The sequence below is a fragment of the Morone saxatilis genome, unplaced genomic scaffold, assembly GCF_004916995.1.
Source record: "Morone saxatilis isolate NCDOM2014 unplaced genomic scaffold, NCSU_SB_2.0 Contig21, whole genome shotgun sequence".
Lineage (NCBI taxonomy): Eukaryota > Metazoa > Chordata > Actinopteri > Moronidae > Morone > Morone saxatilis.
The window spans coordinates 16,973,910-16,984,991 of record NW_023339774.1 but is presented as its reverse complement, the minus strand read 5'-3'; the positions used below and the strand labels follow the sequence as shown (position 1 = coordinate 16,984,991).

Below are 11,082 nucleotides of genomic sequence, written 5' to 3'. Positions count from 1 at the left end.
CACACACACACATACATGCACACAGCCCCCTCTCATAAGCTGTGATGAACACTGAGCCACTCTTCTGAGCATGTTTGTTTAAAAAAGAGCCACTAACCCCAGAAACTTGGTCCTTCTCCCTCTCCCTTCATCTCACTTACTCTCTGTCCTCCTCTCTGACTAGGGTGAGATGGGAGCCCCCGGTCCAAACGGAGTTCTTGGACTTATTGTGAGTAGAAGTTTGTGTGTGTTTCGCTGTGTAGTCTGTCCTCTACTCAGTTTAAACATCCTTTTCTCCCAGACACTTATTCCATAAATACATAGCTGTAAAGAACTGTATTTAAATGAAACAGAATATGCCTGCTTAATTGATAAAATGCTCTCAATTAGCTCTCATCATCATTTACACTGCCAGACACTTTTGTGGGAAACTAACCGCTCTCCATAGGCTCTTTACCACTGTAAACATATTTAAAATAGTGAAAATGGGTGGATTTTGGAATCCAAGACAGAAGGCAAAGCTATTTTGACTGTAAAGCCTGAATTATGCAGTTTTTACCTCCCACTTCCTCTCATGACAAACATGACATGATCTACTGTTTGATCAATCAAACAGACCTTAACAAAGCATGTTGTTTTCCTCTTGAATCTCTCTCTTATTAACTATTTTTGAACAGGAACTCCCACCCCCTTGCCCACCCATCACCTTGCCCTCCACGCCTGCCCAGCCCGACAGCCACATAATTGTATCTGATTATAATGTCTCCTTGGTTTCTCTTGTCGTGTCCCGTCTTCACCCGTCGCAGCCGCTCCTCCCGGTCTATTCTAGGCCACCGGTGGTGGTAGTAGGCCTGTAATTGGAGGACTCTCTGATTACAGCTCTGCTCTTAGCTCTGTGTCTTCTGCATCCATCTGACCCGACAGCATACTGTACAGTACACAACAGCAGCACTAAGCTGCACTTCAAAGATATAAATATACAAACACCCTTCTCAGGAGACAGCAGGCTTAGGGTGAAGGCAGGCCACTTTTGAAGAAGGGAAAGTGTTGGCATGTAGATGACTTATCATGAAGAAATAGAGGGGATTTCTGAATTTGTATTTCTTTGTTTATCTTTCTAAATGTCTTTCTCTCCGGACTTTGGTAGTTTTGCAACTGAGGTGGCCATCCTCTTCTTATCCCGCTTTGATATGATGGAGGTTGAAGAGGTTGTTGTACTGGAATTGAACCTGGGCGCCCCCTGTGGCACACATCGATAAATAAGCCTGAATCTGAATTCAATTAAAAGCATTAGACAGTAAAATATATTGTATTTCTTCATGCATTTCTGCAATTTGGACAGGTAAGCAGGAAATATGCGGATGATAGGGAAAGTTAAGTGTCAGTGGACCCTCTAGAGGCCTGTGGCTCTGGAGCTATAGAACAGATACTGTTGTTCTTTAGAGGCAAATCACTCCAGTTCCAGAATCCTGAATAAAATGCTTTATCGTCACTTTTTGGACTGCATTAGATATTCATTGTTGAAGAGACAGAAACTCCTAACACAAAATTAAGTGACTAGTTGTGAGGGACTTTTTTGCATTCAATAACATCCTCTGTCACACATGCAGATACTACAGTATTCATGGAGAAACAGATATTTAATACACTGAGCCAAGCCCACCCTGTAGCTATTTACAAGCAGAAAGTGCAGAGCAGCAGATAATGAAAATAAAATAACTACTAGCAGCCTGGGATGCTTCTCTGTGGAGAGGACACGTTTCATGAGCAAATTCATGAATACTGCCGCAATATAGTCTCTCTTAATCATGTCACAAGATTATCCAATCTAGTCTTTAATCGCTCAGCATAATTGGTCGTCACTGAATGAAATGAAACCGTGCCAGTGCGACTGCGTTCTTGCTCTGTCTTTCTTCTTCTTTGGAGCGTTCCTTTTCCAGTAAACAGATGTTATCTCAAGCATTTATTTGTTACATTCAAATCAATTGCTTCAGGCTTCAAATAAAACACACTGTTGGCGTCAGACTGCAGGATCCATTCCTTGTCTCTGGAATTTGGTTGTATATTATCATCCATTGTTTTGTATTGCAATGTGATGGCTGCGAGGAGAATCTGGAAGCTAGACAATAAGGCTTATTCTTATATTTAATCAATACCAAAGTGAACTGAAGTGCACTCATACTGTGTGTTCATTTGTTGAATGAAAGGCGTCCGAGCCATGTGTTTATCTGTATTTCATGCATAATAATCACTGAATACGAATATGTTTCTTATTTGTCCCCTCTTCTGGCATCAGGGTGATATGGGACCTGTGGGAGAGATGGGCCTTCCAGGACCTAATGGACTGAAGGTAATCTCTCTCTTTTACACACACACACACACACACTCAGATGGAAATGATTACCTTCACTGTCTTATCATGTATTGTCTTGTTTGGACTGCCTTTTAGTTAAATTGCGTGTTATATAATACAAGAGAACCGCCAATAAGCTTAGATGGAGATGTCTGAAAAAGCTTTTAAGGGACAAATTCCCTCATGTGGGTGGATAAAAAATGAGGTTTGGTTTTGTGGGGTCTCTTTCTAATCCTTTTGTTGGTGCTTGTTCCAGGGGGTGCCCGGAAATCCAGGAGAACCAGGACTGAAAGGTGATAAGGTGATCTGAATATTCCTGTTATTGGCCTGTGTTTGAGCAGCATGTGATGGATATGTATTCCTTTGCATCCTACTGTAGATGTCTCTGTCTAACCTTTAGACATAAAGCATGCTTTAATTGATTAAACTGATGAAACTAAATCATTATTTTACTTATATAAAGCATGGTATTTGACAGGTTTCTCTAATTTTAACTAATATAGTATAGAGTATATTATAGAGTAATATAGAGTCCTTCCTATAATTTCTATGAAAGTATTTTTCTCTGTCAGCAGGGAGGCTGTCTGTTGAATAAACTTAAAGAAAAAGTTAAACTTTTCAGGAGTTAGATGAGAAGGTCGATACAGCTTTCATATCTGTCACATCTTCAGTATGAAGCTGGAGCCAAGAGACACATGGTTTAGCTTAGCATAAATACTGGAAACAAGGGGAAAGAGCTACCCTGGTTCTGTCAAAGTTAACAAAATTCACCTATTAGCTCACTAATTAACATATTATATATTGTTTGTTTAATGTATGAAAAGAAATAAGTGTAAAAACTACTGTTTGTGGTTTAATTGGGATATGTGCAGAACTATTTCTAACCTCAGTGATGACAATTCTACAAAGTCACTGCAAGTGGCAAATAGTGCCGTACATTTCAGTATTTGTGCAATTAAACAAACAAGATACAAAGTGTTAATGAGATTTAAGTTTTTATAGCTGGAATTTTATAACCTTTGGATAGAGCCAGGCTCTTTAACCTAAGCTAAGCTAACCAGCTACTAGCTCGAGCTCCATATTTACTGTACAGACAAGAGAATGGTATCAATCTTCTCACCTAACTCGTGGCAAGAAAGTGAATAAATGTGTTTCACAAAATGTTGTTACAAATTGTTACTGGGTACAATAATAACCAAATAGATAAAAAGAAAAGATTAGAATAGGAGAGAAAACTCTATAAAATATTAAAATGATCATTAAAAGAACTTCAAAGAATTTGTACAATGCCAGAAGATTGGAAATAGGAATAATTTTGCTGACACAACTTAGGGGCCTGTACAGCAAAAGCCTGTTCAAACTTTACAAGGCAAGTGTTGGGAAAGCTTGAAAGGCTTTTCAAACAGAGTCTCAAGAAATTATCGGACTCATCGATATAATCACAGATTTAAGCCAGCAGTAAAATCTAAAAATCATTCTGCATTAGCTGTAGTCAGTTGATGCTTCCAGACCATAAAAATGTACAATTACAATTGCGCCTGGCGCAGATAAAAGAAGAAATTACCTACCCCAGATTTGCAACAGAAAATATCTTAGTGATGTGCCATAGTTGAATAAAGTATGACTGGACTTAGATTACTTGAGCTTGTAATGACTGCCAACATTATTCACTTCCACTCAGAGCAGAGTTAAAGTAATTCATTGTCTGTAATTACTAATCTGTGGAACACCGGCCTATTCTCTGAAACATGTCGGTGTACAGAACGGTGTGATTGTTATCAATGCCTTTCAAAAGACAGATTGACACCACATGAAGAACTTGGCTAATGCAATGAACTAGATTCATTGTGTGTGATGGTTCATAATGTACAGACTGCTAATTGCTATTGTGTGTTGAAAAAGCTGAATGTGATATAAAGTTACCATTCCCCCTAATGTTCTTCATTTCTCTCTCGTTCTACCCATACCTTCCATATTCCTGTGTCAGGGTGAAATTGGGATTCCTGGAGAGCAAGGGGAAATTGGCTACAAAGGAGATAAGGTAGGTCACCACTGCAACATGTACATGTTATAAATGTTCATCCTCTAACCCCACATTCTCTCCGCTCATCTACCCCTGCCCTGCATGCTGCTTCCAACATATATCCAGAGTTACACAAGCTTTGTTACAGAAGTTTGCCTTTGCTAAATGACTTAGCCAGATGTGCTGTCCAGCTTGTGGAAATTCTTATGTAAACCCTCCTCATTTGTCTGTGTGTAAGCAAAATCTAACCCTTTTAGCATCATAGAACAGAGTGGTCTCAAGAGATAACAGAAATACTGAGCAGAGTCATGCATGTCTAATTTCTGTTTCCCCAGAAAAAAGGTCAGGGTTCTGTTTTTTTGCTTCTGAACACTGTCGGACTGTCTGTCTTAGTTTTTATGTGTTGTCTTTGTATTGGACAGGGCATCCAGGGGGCTCCAGGGTTACCAGGCATCCGTGGGAAACCAGGACCACAGGTTAGTTTTGGTTTTAATGAACAGAAATCGATAAAAATGTTCAAATGTGGATGTAGTGCTTTTCACCTGAACGATTAAGTTGGCATTTTGGGAAATGCACGATTCCACTTTCTTGCCGAGAGTTAGATGAGAAGATCAACAACACTCACATATCTGTCTTTTCATTATTATTATATATATATTATATATTAGCTTAACATAAATAAAAATAAAAATGCACCTACCAGCACTTCTAAATCTGTATAAGCTGTAGCTGTTCTCATATTCTTGTTTGTCTTCATTACAGGGCAAGATAGGCGAGAGAGGCCCTGATGGTGCACCTGGACCGCCAGGCCCTGAGGTTTGTTACATTACTACACTGAATGCATGAGGCTGTATCCCAGACAGACAATAGAATTTATATTTTTTCATTGATCATGACAGGGTTTCCCTGGTGACATGGGACCACCGGGAGAGAATGGCCTTGAAGGACCAAAGGTGAGAAAAACCATCATCTTGGTTGAGCAGTCTATCAACTAGCCTATGTTGACTAAGAGTCTACAACCATGCTAGCAGTTGTGTGAGGTTTAACTTAGCTGCAGGTGGTGGTAGGTGCTTTGAATTAAATGCTAATGTCAGCATGCTAACATGCTCACAATGAAAATGCTAACATGCTGATATTCAGCATACAATGTCTACCAGGTTTACCTGCTAATTAGCACTAAAAGAAAAGCAGAGCACAGGCTGAAGGCATTATCATCAGTATTGCAGGTTTAACCAAAAGTATTTAACAAATTAGAAAATTTGATCTGATGTCGGTGTTGGAGGAAATGTAAGAAAATCACCAAAGTCCAAATGATTCATCATCTGGGGACTGTAAATGTGTGCACAACATTTCACAGTAATCCAGCCAATGAGGTATTTCAGCCTGGAGGTGGACCAACATTTGCTTCCTTAGAGCCACACCGATCTTGGCTAAAAACATAAATACTACATTTTCCTTAACACATCAGCATTCATTTGACTGCTTTTTACCTATCCAGGGAAAGCCAGGGGCCAGAGGTTTACCGGGGCCACGAGGGGTGCCTGGCTTGGAGGTAAGACACCGCCCACATCCGAACGAACCCATAGCGCCAAAAGACATTAAACATTTTACGACACAAGCCTTCTCTTTGCTGAGGGCTGTTTTATGTCCCCAAACATAATTCATGCTAAGATCAATATCATCTGTTTCCAGGGAGATGAGGGCCCGATCGGACCACCAGGCCCAACAGGACTCGAGGTGAGTTATTAGATAAACACCTGGTTTTGCCTGGCTGGTGGAAAGGAAGGAGAACGCTGATAACAGAGATGGCTGTGACCAGGATAGCATGTGAACAACTGACATTCATGTGTGTTTTGTTGTGGGGAAACACTGAGTCTGTGTGCATATGTGTGTACGCTCATGTTAGTTTGCACGTTTGTTTAAACTGTATCCCATGCAGGACAATCAAACCATCCACCATGTGCATCATTGTGGTTTAGTTCCATATCCTATGTATGTCTGTGGTAAACAAATAAAAGAGAGAGAGAGGAATGGATTGGAATATCACTGAGTCTGTGGAAACTCAACTGCAATGTGAAGCTAAATCTGTTTGCATACTTTGCTGTACAGCACAACAAACTAATTCACAGTCTTGTAGTTTGCAGCGAAATCCTTACTTGGTGTTTGCCACCCGGTCTGCAGTGAAAGCTGACTAATGCAACTCTACATTAGTAAACAGCAAAAGGCATTGGATGTGTGATATCAGCCTACTGTGATCATTGTATCCCTCAATCTAAATCATGTGTAACTCGTTTTTTGTCTCTGCCGCCTATACAGTATGCAGTATAATTTAATTGCTAGATTTTAATTATGCATCCCAAAGTTTGTTGTGCCACAGTAAGAGTTGATATGAAATTTATTTTAAGTCATAAAATAGGTCATCATTATGGATTTTCAATGGTTTGCATTCGAGATTTGTGTGTCTCGTCTCTGGACGATAGTCCTGTCTGCATGAAATCCATATTCTTGGCCACCAGGGGGTGATAACTGCCATCACCATGGTTATAGGTGGCAAGATTTATAGCTGCTATAAAGCGCTGGATGTTAGTGGGCCACTGCAGATTTGTTGACTTTATTTCTCAATGCTTTATTAAATGACAAAGAAAACTGACCATTACTTTTCTTACTTTGTAAAAATGTTTTCTTATCCCAGATGCTACCTGTTTTTCTTCATCAGTTTATCTTTTTCTTCTTCCCAGTCGCCCTGTACTTTCCTCAACTCTTACCCTCTCCACGCTCCCCCCTGTCTCCCACCCACTAGCTCGTCTCATTCTCTAACCCCCTCTGTCCTCTACCGAGGGGAAGTGGTGTATGACTCCTCCAGGAGCTGTGATTGATCTCTGGCCAGGTGCCACAGGTCCTCCCACAGCTCCACCTCCTCCTTCTCCTCAGCCAGCTGTCTTTAAGCTACCCTGCTCTGCCCAGAATGACACCCTCTCTTTACCTCTATCTTCCTTTTTTACCATCTCTCACACCTTCTCAGTTGCTCTTCATCCATCTCTCTTGGAGCAATGTCTCTAAGTATTTATTTCTTTCCTTTGTTAATGCTGTTAGTCAGACTCGCGGACATAAATCTAAATCAGGTGATAAGAAGTCACAAATCCCGGACTGCTCATATTAATTCTCATGTTACGACAATAATCTGCTTTTACTGTGAGCTTCTGAGTAAAATACAGTGTTAGCCAGTACTGTCTTATGAAAGCCGCCAACCTTTCTGGAGTCAAACTTTGGAATTGTTGAGTCACTCAGTCTTTAGGAGTTTGGCTTAGACATTTGTGACCTGGAGTTATTGCTAGTAAAAAAGCACTTAGCCCCCCTTTTAACCCCGGGAGTTACTGTCTGTGCAAGAGGAACATTACAGTCATTGAACACTTATACAGCCTGCCAAAATCTACCGTCAGCATTACCTGTACACGCCATTGCATATTTCGGCGGCATGTACAGTGAGCCGCAACAGCTGCAGCCTACTTCCCAGCTTCCTCTTCAAACTGTCATCTTGTAGGATGCAGATCTTTTATATTCATCGAGAATTTGTGATTAATGTTAATGATGCGTTAAGTAGCAAGTGTATGTCTGTAATTCACTATTCATTATTCTGTGCTTTGTCTTTTTTCAGGGTAGAATGGGCAGAAAAGGATTTCCTGGGAAGGTTGGGCAAGAGGGAGTCAAGGTGAAAAAAATCAATACTCACATGTGATTTGTTTTCTCAAAATATAAAAGATATACATTTGATTATTGTACACAAATGACTAGTAATATATTTGTCTCTGCAGGGAGAGCCTGGTATCGCAGGAAATGTTGGACCCATGGGAGAAAGAGTAAGAACCGCTGACATAGCCACTTCCATTCTACCAAAGTCTATCCATTCATCTGTCCAACATTAAGTCTCTGTTTTTCAGGGCTTGGTGGGTTTCATCGGACCTGTGGGAGAGGCGGGACTGGCAGGAGAGAAGGTAAAATGACTTGTTATTTCCTTGTCAATTCAATGTTAGATAGTCCTCACAAGGTGACATTGAAGACTGAATATTGTGCTCTTATATACTTAGGGGGATCGAGGGGAGATGGGCCTTCCCGGACCACCTGGAGAAAAGGGATCGACGGTAAGACACACAAAACGAGACAGAATGGAGGGATTTAATCTTGATAAAGAGTAACATTTGAGTGCTGAGCCCTCTGGGTGTGGTGTCATTAGGATAAATCCTACAAAATGGTAATCTTGAACTAAACTGTGAGTGTTATTCCCATGGGAATATAGTGATGTGTGGGATTAGGTCAATACCACAGAAATATGCCAATATGAAAGGAGTTGGGACCATGTTTTCTAAGCAGTGGTTTGGCACTTGGCAGGAGGCCTTAAGGTGGAAAAAGTTGTAACATTGGTTTAAACAAAGGAGGAAACCGTTCCAACGAATCATTTTCAATGATTTACCTCCTTGACGGTATTTAATGGCCACAGGAAGTGCTGACTTCTCAGTCTGAAATGCTACAGGGATTTACAAATAATAAAGCAACAAAGAAGGAGGGTGATCCATTTTCATCCATCCATATTTTGTCTTCAGTCTGCAGGACGCCCGAGTGCCCCCAGAGGTCTTGTGTTTCATGGGCCCTACTCTACTGCTGTCACACACCTTACCTTCCTCTTTCAAACAGAGCAAGTGGCTGCTCTGTCATGTTGTGTCTTTATCTGATATGAACCGTCTAATGTATATGATATGACTGGCTGGAGTGGATAAGAATCTAGTCATCATTCTTGCTGCAACAGAGAGAAGTTTCCTGCTGGCTGACAGCCAGTTGGATTTCTTTCAGGACTTAACCACACACACACACACACACACACACTTACACACTTATAAGGAAGTTCTCTGTTGTCCCGCTCTCTCAGCTGCAAAACAGAAACAGACCCTCTGGAAAAGACTGCATCATACAAAGTGAAGGGATCTGACCAGCAGACATCTATAGCCGTTAACAGAGAGCTCACACTGCAGGCATTTATGATTTATTCCCATGAATGCGTGAGATCAGAGCGGCCTACTGTGCTATAGGTTTGCATATTGGTTGGATTTTATTGCACTCAGCTGATCCGAGTGGTCTGACTGAAAATACTCCCCATTACATAGTTATGCTTTTACAAATGGTCCGGCCAAAAAGTGAGGTCCAATAAAGGAGAAAGAAAAGCAGCCAAAAGCAGTATGTTTTCAGATATAAAATCACCTCTTCAGGCTTTCTGTTTTTCCCTTTTCCCCACTGTCTCGTATCGTCGCAGTAGATGTGGTTTCCAGCGTGCGGAGCATTTCTGCAGATGTATGTTTGTACTTACGCTGGCGTGTGTGTGCATGACTGAAATGCAGTTTGTTACCTCAAACAAATTCAAACTGTATGTGCAGCGTGTAGAAGCCTGACTTTAGAATGGGAGAATTAACAGTGACTTTGCGACAAAAAATACTCATTGGGTCTCCAAGGTGGCTCTCCTTGTTGAACATACACTGCATGTAGCAAGGCTGAGTCCCTACTGCAGCAGTGTGGATTAGAGTCTGTGACCTTTTGCTGAATGTCCCCCCTTTTTCTGTCCGTCTTCAGCTGTGCTATCAAATAAAAGAACTCTTACTCTTACTGTATATGGTAGTTAATCATGTGTATAATACCCTGTTCTGTGTTAGTTGTAATCTGTGCGCTTTGTGTGTGTTTAAATGATAGGGTCACCCAGGGACACCAGGTGAGACCGGGCCTACAGGACCACCAGGAAGATCAGTAAGTCACCACTCTTTTGCTCATTTTGAACTTTCTCCTATATTTTTCACTCAATAATGTTTGCAGATGATAAATGTATGTATGGTTATCAACATCAGGGGCCCCATTTAGGTTTAGTCTGAGGCTTACAGTAGTATGTATGGCTGTGTCAGAGAAAGCTCACAAAGAATATTAACTGAAAGGCTAACAAATGAACAAAGATGTCTTTGAGTAGTTTCTGTGAACTAAAAGCAGTTGTAGATGATAGTAGAGTATAGTGTTAATAACCCACCGTCTGCAGCAAAGGTTTCTCTGAGCATGATGAGAGCTGGCAGCCTCCTGCTGAACCTGCATTACCCTCCTGTCAGTCAAAAGCCCAACACCTATAACCAATTAGAAGCTGGCCCTGCCCTTCGTTTCCCCTTGCTCCGTCCTTGCCACGGCCAGGTTTGACAGAGATCGGGCTGAGCATTGGTTGAAGGTAGGGGCCACTGAGCCACCAAAACAAACATAAATATGGGGCTCTGAGGTGCAGCAAGACGGGATTCCAGAGCAGACCCTTTAATTGGTGTGAGTGACAGATCTAACAACAAACCCCATAGTGTGTTCCCGAGGTCAGGCTGCCCCCCCCCCCCAGGGTCAACAAACAGGGGGCTCTGTGCTCTGTCAGTGTAAACCTTTGTTTTATCTCTCCTTTCATTTTTCCTTTTCCCTCTCTCTTTTCCTCTTCATCTACCTTTCCCTTTGTTCATCAGGGCCCTCCTGGAGCGTCTGGGCCAGCCGGTACCAGAGGACCCAAAGGCTTACGGGTAAGTTTGAAGTTTCACACCTGTTTTTTTCACAGTTTAGTTGCTGACTGCTGTTCGGCAGTCGGTGTATCACAGTACCACAGATCATAAACTTTGCAGAGTGTAGATACACATCACTTGGCTGTTTTTGTGCATGCTGTGTGTGTGTGTGT

General features: G+C 41.5%; 1 protein-coding gene across 1 annotated transcript in view; it reads left to right on the top strand.

Moving 5' to 3' along the window:
* LOC118332773 (collagen alpha-1(XXVII) chain A-like) overlaps positions 1 to 11,082 on the top strand; it is a 71,484-nt gene that overhangs the window by 43,356 nt on the left and 17,046 nt on the right. Inside the window, exons 14-28 of the mRNA XM_035668201.1 lie at positions 164 to 208; positions 2,276 to 2,329; positions 2,589 to 2,633; positions 4,320 to 4,373; positions 4,778 to 4,831; positions 5,118 to 5,171; positions 5,255 to 5,308; positions 5,854 to 5,907; positions 6,048 to 6,092; positions 8,011 to 8,064; positions 8,168 to 8,212; positions 8,294 to 8,347; positions 8,441 to 8,494; positions 10,089 to 10,142; positions 10,877 to 10,930. Of these exons, the coding sequence (XP_035524094.1) occupies positions 164 to 208; positions 2,276 to 2,329; positions 2,589 to 2,633; positions 4,320 to 4,373; positions 4,778 to 4,831; positions 5,118 to 5,171; positions 5,255 to 5,308; positions 5,854 to 5,907; positions 6,048 to 6,092; positions 8,011 to 8,064; positions 8,168 to 8,212; positions 8,294 to 8,347; positions 8,441 to 8,494; positions 10,089 to 10,142; positions 10,877 to 10,930 (774 nt within the window). The remainder of the gene's footprint in view (positions 1 to 163; positions 209 to 2,275; positions 2,330 to 2,588; positions 2,634 to 4,319; positions 4,374 to 4,777; positions 4,832 to 5,117; positions 5,172 to 5,254; positions 5,309 to 5,853; positions 5,908 to 6,047; positions 6,093 to 8,010; positions 8,065 to 8,167; positions 8,213 to 8,293; positions 8,348 to 8,440; positions 8,495 to 10,088; positions 10,143 to 10,876; positions 10,931 to 11,082) is intronic.